The sequence below is a fragment of the Salvelinus alpinus genome, chromosome 6, assembly GCF_045679555.1.
Source record: "Salvelinus alpinus chromosome 6, SLU_Salpinus.1, whole genome shotgun sequence".
Taxonomy (NCBI): domain Eukaryota; kingdom Metazoa; phylum Chordata; class Actinopteri; order Salmoniformes; family Salmonidae; genus Salvelinus; species Salvelinus alpinus.
Window position 1 is genome coordinate 76,604,173 of NC_092091.1, and position 17,288 is coordinate 76,621,460.

Genomic DNA, 17,288 nt, shown 5'->3' on the forward strand with positions numbered 1-17,288 from the left:
GTTTAATATGCATAAAAAAAACATATTTCCTGAACTTTCTTCTATCTTCTAGATATAAGATAGACACTTCAATCGACCCCTACGGGACCCCTTTCCTAATATCCAAGAAACCTGAGTAGGCATACATTAAGTTCAATCTGTCAAGTGGTTTTGAAAGCAGTTCCGTGCAGCCTGTTCACGGCCAGTTGAGGAAAGCGTCTGAATGAGCAGTGACTGATCAAAAGGATCAAAAGCCTTTGACAGGTCGATGACAGAGAGCAGCAGTGTTGCCTTTCATCCATACAGTTAACCACATCATTTAGAACCATGGATGCAGCAGAGATAGTGCTACAACCTGCTCTAAAACCTGACCGATGTACATTTCAAAGATAAGAAAGATCTTAGCTTGAGAATGAATGAAGGATTGTAATATTTCTAGCTAGGCAAGAACATTTAGGCGATTCATTATTTAGGTCACAAGGGTCATGACTTTTGTGAAAGGGGAGCACATGGGCCACCTTCCAAACCTTGGGGGATAGTATCATATATCATCTTTAACCTTTATTTAACCAGGCAAGTCAGTTAAGAACAAAGTCTTACTTAGAATGACAGCCTACCCCGGCCAAACCCGGACGACGCTCCGCCAATTGTGGCCAGCCCTATGGGACTACCAATCATGGCCGGATTGTGATACAACCTGGGATCAAACCAGGGTCTGTAGTGACACCTGTAGCACTGAGATGCAGTGCCTTAGACCGCTGCGCCACTCGGGAGTCCATCAGATTAAAAGTATTGGTTAATGATTCAACAATCAGGGGGGCAGAGAGCTGCAGCAAACATGGATCATATCAGCCCCAGTGGATTATTTTACATGAATCTTAAGCAGGGCATCTAGCACATCACAGTGAACTGTTGCAATGACAACAAAAGATTCACTAGAAGTTGACGGGTTAACAGTCAAGTCAGCTAGAGGCTGGAAGAGGGAAAAGCAGTCGATTGATTGACCAGTGTAAATTAAACCACAGTTTCTCTCAAAATAAAAAGCCTGCCGAGATAAAATTATGATAAAAAAGCACCACGTGTCCCAGTGCTCTCCGCTATGACGCCAGAGTCAGACAGAACTTGCTTAGGCAGGAAAGAAGAGGAATTTGTACGCTTCAGTACATTTACTGTTTTCCCCCCAAAAATGTACGATCACCAGCAGAGTCAGAGATAGAGCTTAAAAACCTTTCTTAACTAGATAGTACGTCTGTTTCTCAGGTGTCTGAAAGATTGCCAGACAACTACACAGTCACTTTTCCTTGCTTTGGCTCAGGCCTGATTTCTCATCTGAATGAGCTCAGATAGCTCAGAAGAAAACCAAGGGTTAGATTTATCTTTGACTCTGAATTATCTGAAAGGGGACCAGAGTGGCTGCAGGGGACCGGAGTGGCTGCCAATGCTCCATTCTGGATGTGCACAGGAGGCCTGGGTGTGGCTCCTGTTGCAGGGTTGGAGCTGCCATGGGGGGCAGGAATGATACATGGTGTGGACTGCATCATGTGGTGCACTACCCTCAACAGTGTTTTACCAGACCCTAGGGTAGTTGTCGGTGCTGTGTAGAGCTGGGCTGAGTTGAGGTGGGCCTGGTCTGATAGAGCTTTGCTGTGATGGGCCGGGTCTGGTTGACCTTGTCAGAGGCAGGCATGGTCTGGTCGCATGGGAGGGAGGTTGTAGGGGGATTTGAAGAGGGTAATGTAGAGGGGCCTCTTTGACTGTGTGCTGCTTGGGCATAGCTCATTGTATCTGCATGCAGTTCCTTGGTGAAAAGTGGTGGAGGGTGGTGGGGGGGGGGGGGGGGTTGCTGGCTGTTCTCCAGTCTCTGTGAGGCGCCATCAGATGCAGGTCTAAAGAAGTGTCTGATTTATCTCAGGGAGTTGGTGGCTGGTCTGCAGCTCCTGATCTTATCTCTCTTGATTCTTGAAAGTGTTGGAGTTCCCCCCTCTTTTCTTTCCATCTTCTCTCTCTCTCTCTCTCTTTCTCTCTCTCTCTCTCTCTCTCTCTCTCTCTCTCTCTCTCTCTCTCTCTCTCTCTCTCTCTCTCTCTCTCTCTCTCTCTCTCTCTCTCTCTCTCTCTCTCTCTCTCTCTCTCTCTCTCTCTGTCTCTCTCCCTCTGTCTCTCTGTCTGTCTGTCTCTCTCTCTCTCTCTCTCTCTCTCCCTTTCTCTCTCTCCCTTTCTCTCTCTCCCTTTCCCTCTCTCCCTTTCCCTCTCTCTCTCCCGCTCCCTCTCTCCCCTTACCTGTAGTCATGGCTCTACATCAGGGGTGTCAAAGTCAATCAGGAAACGGGCCGTATTGAAAAAACGAAAGGAATTTGCGAGCCAGACATACATAGCTTATTGTTTGTTTTTACCAAAAAAAGTAAAAACCTGAATAGAACTGCTACCCAAACAGGCCATTGTTTTATTCTGACAAATATGACGCTTTATAATGTCCACTTACATAATAATGTGCCCTTGAGCAATGCACTTAACCCAAATTGCTCCTGTAAGTCGCTCTGGATAAGAGTGTCTGCTAAATGGCGTAAATCCTGGACACTGATATTAACACAATGAACATATACTACATTTGGTATGGTTACATGAGACAGAAGTTTACTTAAGGCAACAATGAACAGAGAGTGGTTGGCCGGGCATATAACGCAAACATTTAGCCAAAAGGTTGTGCGTTCGAATCTCATCACGGACAACTTTAGCATTTTTGCTAATTAGCAACTTTTGAACTACTTACTACTTTGTTGCTACTTTGCAACTACTTAGCATGTTAGCTAACCTAATAACCCTAACCTTAACCCTTTAGCTAACCCTTCCCTTATCCCTGACCCTTACCTTAACCCTTTGACAAACCTACTAACCTTAACCCTAACCGTAACCCTAACCCCTAACCCTAACCTCTAGCCTAGCTAACATTAGCCCACTAGCTAACGTTAGCAATAACAAATAGAAATTCGTGAATTGTAATTTGTAACACATCATACCGAATGGATGAAGGACATCCACAAATTCATAAATACCATATGAAACATAATGTATCATACTAAAAGGAGTGTATACAATGTAACCTGCAGATATACATTTCATAAGAATGACACTTTTATGGCATTTTTATGGTATAGTTCTCTCTTTATTCAACCCGCCCAAATATTTCATAACCCTTAACACCCCACCTCCCCCTCTCTCTCCTCTTCCCCAGTGTCTCTCTAGCCATCTGTAGTGTGTGTAGTACTCTAAACAGTGTCTCTCTAGCTACCTGTATAGTGTACAGTACTCCTCCCAGTGTCTCTCTAGCTACCTGTAGTGTGTACAGTCCTCTACCCAGTGTCGTTCTAGCTACCTGTACTGTGTACAGTACTCTCCCCAGTGTCTCTCTAGCTACTGGAAATGTTTGCATATCCCCTCTTTCACCCCCCCCCCCCCTCCCCCTCTCTCTCCTCTTACCTGTAGTGTGTGTAGTACTCTCCCCAGTGTTTCTCTGGCAGCCAGGAAGTTCTCCTTTTGTACGTTGGCCTTGATGCTGGCCACCCCATCAGTGATAAGGCGCCGGCCCAGAGCAAACGCCTCAGAGTTGAAGTGATGGGCTGGGCTGTTAGAATAAATATTATGATCAATTGGTTTTATATAGAAAACGACTGTAGGAGTGATATACCCAATGTTCACTTGGGCTGGCACAATAATGACAATGATTAAATGTTTATATAGATCAAATATTAGATACGCTAGAAGAAGGGTTATAGGAGAGATGCACATCCTAAATGTTTACAATAATGAGCTTAGGAATACTAGTTAAAACTAGTTGAATTAAGATTTTAAAAAACGTAAAAAGAAACGTCAATTTTTCAGGACCCTGTCTTTCAAAGATAATTCGTAAAAATCCAAATAACTTCACAAATCTTAATTGTAAAGGGTTTAAACACTGTTTCCCATGCTTGTTCAATGAACCATAAACAATGAATGAACATGCACCTGTGGAACGGTCTTTAAGACACTAACAGTTTACAGACGGTAGGCAATTAAGGTCACAGTTATGAAAACTTAGGACACTAAAGAGGCCTTTCTACTGACTCTGAAAAACATCAAAAGAAAGATGCCCAGGGTCCCTGCTCATCTGCGTGAACGTGCCTTAGGCATGCTGCAAGGAGGCATGAGGACTGCAGATGTGGCCAGGGCAATAAATTGCAATGTCCATACTGTGAGACGCCTAAGACAGTGCTACAGTGAGACAGGACGGACAGCTGATCATCCTCGCAGTGGCAGACCACGTGTAACAACACCTGCACAGGATCGGTACATCCGAACATCACACCTGCGGGACAGATACAGGATGGCAACAACAACTGCCCGAGTTACACCAGGAACGCACAATCCCTCCATCAGTGCTCAGACTGTCCGCAATAGGCTGAGAGAGGCTGGACTGAGGGTTTGCAGGCCTGTTGTAAGGCAGGTCCTCACCAGACATCACCGGCAACAACGCCGCCTATGGGCACAAACCCACCGTCGCTGGACCAGACAGGACTGGCAAAAAGTGCTCTTCACTGACAAGTCGTGGTTTTGTCTCGCCAGGGGTGATGGTCGGATTCGTGTTTAACGTCGAAGGAATGAGCGTTACACTGAGGCCTGTACTCTGGAGCGGGATCGATTTGGAGGTGGAGGGTCCATCATGGTCTAGGGCGGTGTGTCACAGCAACATCGGACTCAGATTGTTGTCATTGCAGGCAATCTCAACGCTGTGCGTTACAGGGAAGACATCCTCCTCCCTCATGTGGTAGCCTACCTGCAGGCTCATCCTGACATGACCCTCCAGCATGACAATGCCATCAGCCATACTGCTTGTTCTGTGCGTGATTTCCTGCAAGACAGGAATGTCAGTGTTCTGCCATGGCCACCAAAGAGCCCAGATCTCGGGCCTGTTGGATCGGAGCGTGAGGGCTAGGCCCATTCCCCCCAGAAATGTCCGGGAACTTGCAGGTGCCTTGGTGGAAGAGTGGGGTAACATCTCACAGCAAGAACTGGCTAATCTGGTGCAGTCCATGAGGAGGAGATGCACTGCAGTACCTAATGCAGCTGGTGGCCACACCAGATACTGACTGTTACTTTTGATTTTGACCCCCCTTTGTTCAGGGACGCATTATTCAATTTCTGTCTGTGGAACTTGTTCAGTTTATGTCTCAGTTGTTGAAAAATGTTATGTTCATACAAATATTTACACGTTTGCTGAAAATAAAGCAGTTGATAGTGAGAGGTTTCTTTTTTTGCTGAGTTTATGTTGCTTTTCCTTTGCTACTTCCAAGCACTCCAAGCATTTTACATAATAAGGGAACCTCATCCTCTATCAATGGAGCACCAACCTTGTGACATAATAGGGGAACCTCATCCTCTATCAATGGAGCACCAACCTGTTGACATAATAATTGAACCTCATTCTCTATCAATGGAGCACCAACCTTGTGACATAATAAGGGAACCTCATCCTCTATCAATGGAGCACCAACCTGTTGACATAATAATTGAACCTCATTCTCTATCAATGGAGCACCAACCTTGTGACATAATAAGGGAACCTCATCCTCTATCAATGGAGCACCAACCTGTTGACATAATAAGTGAACCTCATTCTCTATCAATGGAGCACCAACCTGTTGACATAATAAGTGAACCTCATTCTCTATCAATGGAGCACCAACCTGTTGACATAATAAGGGAACCTCATTCTCAATCAATGGAGCACCAACCTGTTGACATAATAAGGGAACCTCATTCTCTATCAATGGAGCACCAACCTGTTGACATAATAAGGGAACCTCATTCTCTATCAATGGAGCACCAACCTGTTGACATAATAAGGGAACCTCATCCTCTATCAATGTAGCACCAACCTGTTGACATAATAAGGGAACCTCATTCTCTATCAATGGAGCACCAACTTGTTGACATAATAAGGGAACCTCATCCTCTATCAATGGAGCACCAACCTGTTGACATAATAAGGGAACCTCATCCTCTATCAATGGAGCACCAACCTGTTGACATAATAAGGGAACCTCATCCTCTATCAATGGAGCACCAACCTGTTGACATAATAAGGGAACCTCATCCTCTATCAATGGAGCACCAACCTGTTGACAAAGTCTCTGTCCACCTGAGCATTCTGTACGTAGATCTCGTTCAGGGCAGATTTGAACTTAGCTGCTGACACTTCACCTGTTGCTTTGGGTCCCAGGCAGGCCTGGACCAGCTCCTCTGCAGAATTGCCCTACATTGAAAGGTCAGAGGTCAAAGAGTAGAGGTTAGAAATCAGCCAATCAGAATTGAGGGAAAGGTAGATAAAGAAAATCACTTTTAGATAAAAGAAAATCTTAACACTCATTCTGAAACACAACTCTTCTCTCTCTCTCTCTCTCTCTCTCTCTCTCTCTCTCTCTCTCTCTCTCTCTCTCTCACTCACACGCACACGCACGCGCACGCGCACACACACTTACCGTGGGGGTGAAGTCTCGTCGCTCTGACTCTGCGATGGCTCGGCACACGTCCGTGACCTTCTGTAGCACGGCTTTTTCTGTGATGCTGACGTGGGTGGAGGCTCCGTCCCCAATGGGAGAAAACGCCCAGGCTCCTCCTGATAGGACCAGGGCCAAGAAGGACATGCCTAGCACTGGTGACATCATCAGTCTGTGGGAGTGGGTGGTGGGTGGGGGGCGTGAGTGAGAGTGAGAGAGAAAGAGACAGAGAAAAAGAGAGAGTGAGACTGCCATCATCATCATCATCATCATCATCATCATCATCACGAAGTGGGATTTCATTATCAACAACTGTAAGGAAATCCCTGACCCAGCCCCTGTTGTTAAATCTCTTGGCCACATCCCAACATGCCCTATAATAAAGTTAGTAGACAGAAGCATCTTCACGAAACATGATAAAAATATAACAAGACATTGGCATACCTAATTAGAGACGGGTTTTTAGCCCCTGTCCTGGCACATAGTACATTCCCTGTTACCACACTTCAATCAGTGTAAATGAAGGGGAGGAGACAGGTTAAAGAAGCCTTGAGACAATTAAGACATGGATTGTGTATGTGTGCCATTCAGAGGGTGAATGGGCAAGACAAAAAAAGTGCCTTTGAACAGGGTATGGTAGTAGATGCCAGGTGCGCCGGCTTGTGTCAAGAACTGCAACGCTGCTGGATTTTTCACGCTCAACAGTTTCCGGTGTGTATCAAGAATGGTCCAACACCCAAAGGACACACCTTGACTTCTTAAGGCTGCTCTGAGGGCATCTCAGTATTAGTGTTCCTGTTTGGTTTTCTCTGTGAATATCCTTTAGCTGAATAGCTATTTATTGAACACCTTTAGTTCCTCAAGGACTTGAACCTGATCGAACATCTCTGGAGAGACCTGAAAACTGCTGTGCAGCGACGCTCCCCATCCAACCTGACAGAGCTTGAGAGGATCTGCAGAGAAGAATGGGAGAAACTCCCCAAATACAGGTTTGCCAAGCTTGTAGTGTCATACCCAGGAAGACTCGAGGCTGGAATCGCTGCCAAAGGTGCTTAAACAAAGTACTGAGTAAAGTGTCTGAATACTTATGTAAATGTAATACTTAAGTTTTTTATTTTTAATAAAAACAGTTTTTGCTTTGCCATTATGGGATATTGTGTATGGATTGATTGGGGGGGGGGGACTATTTAATACATTTTAGAATAAGGCTGTAACGTAACATAATGTGGAAAAAGTCAAGAGGTCTGAATACTTTTCGAATGCACTGTATGTATATATATATAGATACAGTACCAATCAAAAGTTTGGAAACACCTACTAATTTATTATTTATTATTTATTTTTACTGTTTTCTACATTGTAGAATAATAGTGAAGACATCAACACTATGAAATAACACATATGGAATCATGTAACCAAAAAAGTGTTGAACAAATCATTTCATTTGTGAGATTCTTCAAAGTAGCCACCCTTTGCCTTGATGACAGCTCTGCACACTGTTACTGTAAATCCATAGCAAGGTACATTTATGGTTTTAGTTTCACAGGAAGTCTGATGAGATTACTATTGATTTTAGAGAAACGGGATTACATTGATTATGAACTCTGGATGGTAACATCATTCTTCAACCAGGAAGTGGAGACCGATGACTAGGGAGTGGATGGTTCCAACTTGATGGTGTAATATGGTTTCCTTTACTTCACAAGGCAGACAGACGGTGACAGTATCAGAGGGTTCTGCCCCCTGAGTGAGGTGTATCTGTTATGTTGTCATGGTAACATAGTAGGACTCAAAGGGGATTTTATAAGGGATGGTGTTGGGCAGGTCACAGGGTCAGAGGTCACAGGGTCAGGGATAGCAGTTGATAACTGATAACAGCATATTCAGTTGATACAGTGAAGCTACTAATAACCACCACTAGATGGAGTCAGAGAGGACATTTTTCCATTAGTTTCAGTGAAGCTACTGATAACCACCACTAGATGGAGTCAGAGAGGACATTTTTCCATTAGTTTCAGTGAAGCTACTGATAACCACCACTAGATGGAGTCAGAGAGGACATTTTTCCATTAGTTTCAGTGAAGCTACTGATAACCACCACTAGATGGAGTCAGAGAGGACATTTTTCTATTCAGTTGATACAGTGAAGCTACTGATAACCACCACTAGATGGAGTCAGAGAGGACATTTTTCTGTATCATTATAATGGGCGTGGTGGTGCATGTTTTTGGTTGTTTTTTAGGGGGGATTTTCTGCTTCTTTCTAAACGACACATATAAATAATATGTTTAATTCATAACACATCCTTTTAATTTTAAACTCTTAAACTGTTGATGAACGTATTTCTTCCTGTGTATTGATTTTCAAATCTCCTGACCCTCATATTATCTGGTCTTGCATCAAATAAACATTTGTTCTGCCTATTTTCCATGCCTAGTACAACAACAGTGTGTGTACACATTACTGTTCCCATAATGTAAAGATGAGAACATTGAAAAGGGGACAACATTTAAGTTTAAAGCTAAATTCTGTGATTGGTACATCATCATGAGAATTACTTTAAATACGTTTTTTTTGTTTTTACAATGGCAGACTGCCCCTTTAATCTCATGAAACTGTCCCAGTATTTTGTTTCTGTACTGTAATGTGTCCTAGAGCAACAGGACTCAAGCCATATGACTGCAGTGCACTTTGGCATTCATATACAACATTGATTTTGACATTTGCAAAAACGCATGACGAGCATCATCTAACACAATTAAAATGAAATTATTCACACGGTCCTTATTTCTCCCTTCAAAAGACACGTGAAACCTGAAAACCCTCCTTCACACATGTACACGTTACACACCATCTGTCAGAATTAAAACATGTTCATTTTCCATCTTAAAATGCACAAACATTCATCCTTACCTTGTTTTTCACGCTTTTACTTCCTCTAAACCCCTTCAATCTCTACCCATCCCCACACACACAGACCACGCCCCCTCTTTCACACATACCACAGCCCCTCTTTCACACACCCACCCCTCACCCCTCTTTCACACACCCACCCCTCACCCCCATTTTCACACACCCACCCCCTCATTCTCTCATTGGTCTCTCTCCCTCCTTTCCTCTCTCCCCCTCCTTCCCTCTCTCGCTCCACCCCTTATGGTGACGAGCCCTGAAATAATGAGTGAGTGTCTGTGTGAAACGGGGTAAGAGAAAGAGACAGAGGTGTAGAAAGAGACAGAGGTGTAGAAAGAGACAGAGGAGTAGAAAGAGACAGAATAGAAAGAGACAGAGGAGTAGAAAGAGACAGAGGTGTAGAAAGAGACAGAGGTGTAGAAAGAGACAGAGGAGTAGAAAGAGACAGAATAGAAAGAGACAGAGGTGTAGAAAGAGACAGAATAGAAAGAGACAGAATAGAAAGAGACAGGTGTAGAAAGAGACAGAATAGAAAGAGACAGAGGTGTAGAGAGACAGAGGAGTAGAAAAAGACAGAGGTGAAGAAAGAGACAGAATAGAAAGAGACAGAGGTGTAGAAAGAGACAGAGGTGAAGAAAGAGACAGAATAGAAAGAGACAGAGGTGTAGAAAGAGACAGAGGAGTAGAAAGAGACAGAGGTGTAGAAAGAGACAGAATAGAAAGAGACAGAGGTGTAGAAAGAGACAGAGGTGTAGAAAGAGACAGAGGAGTAGAAAGAGACAGATGTGTAGAAAGAGACAGAGCAGGAACCATAGATGCCTGTGACAGAGCGAGCAGGATCATCATGCACTGAGGAGGGGGACGACTTTAATCAAACCACCTGAATACTGGAATGACTGAAAGAAGACAACATTCCTACAACTGAGAATACTACAGTTTGCTTGGTGAGTGTAACCAGAGCTAACTCATCATCAGTAGCTACAGGTACAGAGAGATAGTCTCAGAAGGTACAGTAGTTAGTATGACTACACTAGTTATTATTCCAGGTCTCAGTATCAACAGTAGTTAGTATGACTACACTAGTTATTATTCCAGGTCTCAGTATCAACAGTAGTTAGTATGACTACACTAGTTATTATTCCAGGTCTCAGTAGTAACAGTAGTTAGTATGACTACACTAGTTATTATTCCAGGTCTCAGTAGTAACAGTAGTTAGTTGCCAGATAGCAGTATTATGACTAGCAGTGTTAAGGTGTTGTTTATAAGCAACCTTTAATCTGAACACTTTCATTCTACCTATTTAAAACAACATATAAACAAAGTGTAGATATAGAAAACACAAAGATGTAATATAAATCTGGTAGCATTTCCACCCTGGCCCGTTAGACACCCGGCTGCTCTTCTATAAACTGGTTGATACACTACTGATGACGGAATATAACCCTATTGTAATGAGAACCATGATGTTATGTAATAACTATTACATGATGCAATAATATCTGCCACTTAGCAGACGCTTTTATCCAAGGCGTACGTGTGGGTGGCCATGGGAATCCTGCCACAATCCTGCCATTGTAAGCTCACTACACCATGTGCAGTGCTGTATTCCGTCATCTGAAGTTCATTAGGGATGCCAGGCAGTGTACATTTTGCAGTAGCTTGGTGGTAGTTAAAATAGTCAATTAAAATCTAGTTAGTGTTTTCAGTAGTTAATTGCTTTATGGGTGAAGTAGGCAATAATTTCCTTTCAGACCTGGCAAATTCTCACTCGAATCATTGTTTTCAAGTTAAACAGGCTAAATTACACGTTCTGTTAACAGACGACCTCAAAGGGTTCTGTTCTTGCAATTTGAATAGTATGACATTTCAGATTTACATATGATAATCTTTCACTGAGTATTTTGGATGTAGTGAACTTCCTTTTCAGTGTAACTTCAGTTAAGGAAACTATACTGAACAAAAATGTAAACGCAACATGTAAAGTGTTGGTCCCATGTTTCATGAGCTGAATAAAAGATACCAGAATTTTTCCAAACGAACAAATAAGTTTACATCCCTGTTAGTGAGCATATCTCTTTTATCAAGATCATCCATCCACCTGACAGATGTAGCATATCAAGAAGCTGATTCAACAGCATGATTGTTACACAGGTGCAACTTGGGAGCATTAGTAGCCAGCAGCAGCCCACCCTGCATCCCACTGCTGGCTTTCCTCTGAAGCTAAGCAGGGTTAGTCCTGGTCAGTCCCTGGATGGGAGACCAGATGCTGCTGGAAGTGGTGTTGGTGGGCTGGTAGGTGCCACCCTTTCCTCTATTCTAAAATTAATATTCCAATGCCCTGGGACATTGCAGGGTGCTGTCTTTTGAATGGGACTTTAAACAGGTGTCCTGACTCTCTGTGGTCACTAAAGATACCATGGCACTTATTGTAAGAGTTGGGGTGTTAACCCTGGTGTCCTGGCTAAATTCCCAATGTGGCCCTCACACTGTCACCTTATCACCCCCTGCTTATGACTGGCCAATTCATCCCTCTCCCCGGTAACTATTCCCCAGGTTGTTGCTGTAAAGGAGAATGTATTCTCAGTCAACTTACCTGGTAAAATAAGGAATTTAAAAAAGTGGCTTATGGTAGAGAAATGAACATTCAATTCCCTGGCAACAATGTTGTTTTAGAGAATTTGGGAGTACGTCCAACCGACCTCACAACCGCAGACCAAGTGTAACCACGCAAGCCTAGAACCTCCACATCCGGCTTGGTCACCTGCTGGATCGTCTGAGACCAGCCACCCGGACAGCTGATGAAACTGAGAAGTATTTCTGTCTGTTATAAAGCCCTTTTGTGGGGAGAAACTCATTCTGGTCGGCTGGGTCTGGCTCCCCTGCCCAGTCATGAAATCTATAGATTAGGGCTTATGAATTTATTTCATTTGACTGATTTCCTTATATGAATTGCAACTCATTAAAATTGTTTCATGTTGCATTTATATTTTTGTTCAGTATACATTTTTCTTAAGGGTAGCTTTAGTGTAGCTTAACCTCTTCAAGTGTGAAGAAATTGGTAGCTTGGTAAACTATACTTTCAGAGTAGCTTCTCCAACAATGCTGCCAGGTTAGGAGAAGTGTGGATGATGGGATGTTGTTCCAGAGTGGTGATCTCATGTTGTTCCCGAGTGGTAATGTCATCTTGTTCCAGAGTAGTGATGTGATGTTGTTCCACAGTGGGGATGTCATTTTGTTCCAGAGTGGTGATGTGATGTTGTTCCAGAGAGGTTATGTCATGTTGTTCCAGAGTGGTGATGTCATGTTGTTCCAGAGTGGTTATGTCATGTTGTTCCAGAGTGGTGATGTCATGTTGTTCCAGAGTGGTGATGTCATGTTGTTCCAGAGTGGTGATGGGATGTTGTTCCAGAGTGGTGATGTCATGTTGTTCCAGAGTGGTTATGTCATGTTGTTCCAGAGTGGTGATGGGATGTTGTTCCAGAGTGGTGATGGGATGTTGTTCCAGAGTGGTGATGGGATGTTGTTCCAGAGTGGTGATGTCATGTTGTTCCAGAGTGGTTATGTCATGTTGTTCCAGAGTAGTGATGTGATGTTGTTCTAGAGTGGTGATGGGATGTTGTTCCAGAGTGGTGATGGGATGTTGTTCTAGAGTGGTGATGTGATGTTTTTCCACAGTGGTGATGTCATGTTGTTCCAGAGTGGTTATGGGATGTTGTTCCAGAGTGGTGATGTCATGTTGTTCCAGAGTGGTGATGGGATGTTGTTCCAGAGTGGTGATGGGATGTTGTTCCAGAGTGGTGATGGGATGTTGTTCCAGAGTGGTGATGTCATGTTGTTCCAGAGTGGTTATGTCATGTTGTTCCAGAGTAGTGATGTGATGTTGTTCTAGAGTGGTGATGGGATGTTGTTCCAGAGTGGTGATGGGATGTTGTTCTAGAGTGGTGATGTGATGTTTTTCCACAGTGGTGATGTCATGTTGTTCCAGAGTGGTTATGGGATGTTGTTCCAGAGTGGTGATGTCATGTTGTTCCAGAGTGGTGATGGGATGTTGTTCTAGAGTGGTGATGTGATGTTTTTCCACAGTGGTGATGTCATGTTGTTCCAGAGTGGTTATGGGATGTTGTTCCACAGTGGTGATGTCATGTTGTTCCAGAGTGGTGATGGGATGTTGTTCCAGAGTGGTGATGTCATGTTGTTCCAGAGTGGTTATGTCATGTTGTTCCAGAGTGGTGATGGGATGTTGTTCTAGAGAGGTGATGTGATGTTTTTCCACAGTGGTGATGTCATGTTGTTCCACAGTGGTGATGTCATGTTGTTCCAGAGTGGTGATGTCATGTTGTTCCAGAGTGGTTATGTCATGTTGTTCCACAGTGGTGATGTCATGTTGTTCCAGAGTGGTGATGGGATGTTGTTCCACTGTGGTGATGTCATGTTGTTCCACAGTGGTGATGTAATGTTGTTCCAGAGTGGTGATGGGATGTTGTTCCACTGTGGTGATGTCATGTTGTTCCAGAGTGGTGATGTGATGTTGTTGTTGTTCCAGAGTGGTGATGTCATGTTGTTCCAGAGTGGTGATGTCATGTTGTTCCAGAGTGGTGATGTCATGTTGTTGTTGTTCCAGAGTGGTGATGTCATGTTGTTCCAGAGTGGTGATGTCATGTTGTTCCAGAGTGGTGATGTCATGTTGTTGTTGTTCCAGAGTGGTGATGTCATGTTGTTGTTGTTCCAGAGTGGTGATGTCATGTTGTTGTTGTTCCAGAGTGGTGATGTCATGTTGTTGTTGTTCCAGAGTGGTGATGTCATGTTGTTGTTGTTCCAGAGTGGTGATGTCATGTTGTTGTTGTTCCAGAGTGGTGATGTCATGTTGCTGCAGAGTAGGTGGATTTATTTAAGTCAACTAACCAGGATGTCTAGCTGTTCATGTACAGGCATGGCATGCTAACATGTATTTAGTCTGGGTACTTTACATCGCAATTTGACAGGATTGTGGGGGAGGTGTGTGAGAGAGATGAAAGACTTGTGTGACAGAATTAATGTTTATATGTTTTAATCTAAGTGAGATTTTTAAAAATATATACGCTGCCTTCAATGCTGATTGGCTGACATCTAACCTCTAACCTCGTGCGCACCTCCCATCCCATCCCCACCTCACCCCAAATGGACTTGCCATGGCACAGTTCTACTGTTGTTATGTTGATTTCATAGTCTGATTAAATCATTAAATGGTATCTTTAAACCACTGGCTTTCACCCCCCTGACTTTGGTTTTGGCATGCCTGTGTGTTTTTAACACTCCCTGTCTGTCGGAATTGCACAAGTGCTCAGTCATACCAAGACCTGGTCTGGTATGCAGCTAGGGGATATACTACAGCAACAAGTTCTGACATGTTGTTGCCACAGGAGGGAAAACCAAATGTTTTGACAGAGATCAGATCATCCACTGATACTCTACTCCTCATGAAGCGCTAGAGAAAACATGAGGAGGATATAGAGACAGGAAGTGGTGCTTCAACAGTAGTAAGAGGCTATATATAGTAGAGGGGTGGGATTCATATTCACACACTCCTCGTGTTTTCTCTACTTCTACATCATCAGAGTTAACAGAGACCTAACAGCTGGGGAGAGTTAACAGCACATGTTTCATTTGCAGTGGGCATTACTGTCAGTCCTCAAAGATTAAATGACTCTACTGTTTGAGAATGTTTGACATTTTCATCACGTTTTCTCATCAAAGTAGATAAAAACACCCACAGTCAGGATGATCTGATCTCTGTCAAAACATACCTTTTTAAGGAGTTTTTGAAAATATTTGGTTTTCCCCACTGTGACAACATGTCAAAACATGTAACACACTCCTTCCCTGCTTCCTCGGTAGCCAACAGTAAGACGTCACGACATAGAGAGAGATACAGAGTAATACAAATACTTGAATCACCTTTTACTGTCAAACTGATGTTCATTTCTTTGTCTGAGTAGATATTTTTCCAGTTTGCATATTTCATGTTTCAGATTATTACATGATTTACATATTCAGGTTACTTGGTACAGTTGCAGACAGTTAGATGGGTCATGATTTACATATTCAGGTTACTTGGTACAGTTGCAGACAGTTAGATGGGTCATGATTTACATATTCAGGTTACTTGGTACAGTTGCAGACAGTTAGATGGGTCATGATTTACATATTCAGGTTACTTGGTACAGTTGCAGACAGTTAGATGGGTCATGATTTACATATTCAGGAACTTGGTACAGTTGCAGACAGTTAGATGGGTCATGATTTACATATTCAGGTTACTTGGTACAGTTGCAGACAGTTAGATGGGTCATGATTTACATATTCAGGTTACTTGGTACAGTTGCAGACAGTTAGATGGGTCATGATTTACATATTCAGGTTACTTGGTACAGTTGCAGACAGTTAGATGGGTCATGATTTACATATTCAGGTTACTTGGTACAGTTGCAGACAGTTAGATGGGTCATGATTTACATATTCAGGTTACTTGGTACAGTTGCAGACAGTTAGATGGGTCATGATTTACATATTCAGGTTACTTGGTACAGTTGCAGACAGTTAGATGGGTCATGATTTACATATTTAGGTTACTTGGTACAGTTGCAGACAGTTAGATGGGTCATGATTTACATATTCAGGTTACTTGGTACAGTTGCAGACAGTTAGATGGGTCATGATTTACATATTCAGGTTACTTGGTACAGTTGCAGACAGTTAGCTGGGTCATGATTTACATATTCAGGTTACTTGGTACAGTTGCAGACAGTTAGATGGGTCATGATTTACATATTCAGGTTACTTGGTACAGTTGCAGACAGTTAGATGGGTCATGATTTATATATTCAGGTTACTTGGTACAGTTGCAGACAGTTAGATGGGTCATGATTTACATATTCAGGTTACTTGGTACAGTTGCAGACAGTTAGATGGGTCATGGACACTCAAGGTCATGGACATTTTTACATCGTACAAAGGCAGTGTTTCTCAATCCTGGTCCCGGGGACCAAAAGGGGTGCGCGCACCTCTGCCTCCGTCCCGCCACACACCCAACCTCAATGAAAGGCTTTAGGATTAGTAGAATAGAGAGTGTGAGATGTGTAAATATAATCAATTCGTCTCAAAGTTTATGAGACAAAATCAAATGTTTTCAAAGACAGAATAAAACAAATGTTTTGACAGAGATCAGATCATCCACTGACTGTGGGTTTGTTTTTACTTTGATGAGAAAACATGATGAACATTTCAACCATTCTCAAACAGTAGTCATTTCATCTTTGAGGACTGACAGTAAAACTGATATTTGAAAATAAAAGAAACCTTAACCTGACAACAAATGAGATATTGGCAAAACAAACTTGTGAACTTGCAAATGAAACATGTGCTGTTAACTCTCCTCAGCTGTTAGGTCTCTGTTAACTCTCCCCAGCTGTTAGGTCTCTGTTAACTCTCCCCAGCTGTTAGGTCTCTGTCAACTCTCCCCAGCTGTTAGGTCTCTGTTAACTCTCCCCAGCTGTTAGGTCTCTGTTAACTCTCCCCAGCTGTTAGGTCTCTGTTAACTCTCCCCAGCTGTTAGGTCTCTGTTAACTCTCCCCAGCTGTTAGGTCTCTGTTAACTCTCCCCAGCTGTTAGGTCTCTGTTAACTCTCCCCAGTTGTTAGGTCTCTGTTAACTCTCCCCAGCTGTTAGGTCTCTGTTTACTCTCCCCAGCTGTTAGGTCTCTGTTAACTCTCCCCAGCTGTTAGGTCTCTGTTAACTCTCCCCAGCTGTTAGGTCTCTGTTAACTCTCCCCAGCTGTTAGGTCTCTGTTAACTCTCCCCAGCTGTTAGGTCTCTGTTAACTCTCCCCAGCTGTT

The 17,288-nt window shown here is 43.2% G+C and overlaps 2 protein-coding genes across 2 annotated transcripts in view; one reads left to right on the forward strand and one right to left on the reverse strand.

Annotated features, from left to right (window-relative positions):
• The window catches only part of LOC139579401 (von Willebrand factor A domain-containing protein 7-like), a 34,771-nt gene extending 25,234 nt beyond the window's left edge, over window positions 1-9,537 (reverse strand). The window contains exons 1-4 of the mRNA XM_071407990.1: window positions 9,423-9,537; window positions 6,492-6,681; window positions 6,129-6,265; window positions 3,454-3,598 (exon numbers count right to left, since the gene is read on the reverse strand). Of these exons, the coding sequence (XP_071264091.1) occupies window positions 3,454-3,598; window positions 6,129-6,265; window positions 6,492-6,677 (468 nt within the window). The 5' untranslated portion in view covers window positions 6,678-6,681; window positions 9,423-9,537. The remainder of the gene's footprint in view (window positions 1-3,453; window positions 3,599-6,128; window positions 6,266-6,491; window positions 6,682-9,422) is intronic.
• Window positions 9,538-9,720: 183 nt separating this feature from the next.
• The window catches only part of LOC139579402 (prostaglandin D2 receptor 2-like), a 15,997-nt gene continuing 8,429 nt past the window's right edge, over window positions 9,721-17,288 (forward strand). The window contains exon 1 of the mRNA XM_071407991.1: window positions 9,721-10,363. The gene's annotated coding sequence lies outside the window, so the exon portion shown is untranslated. The remainder of the gene's footprint in view (window positions 10,364-17,288) is intronic.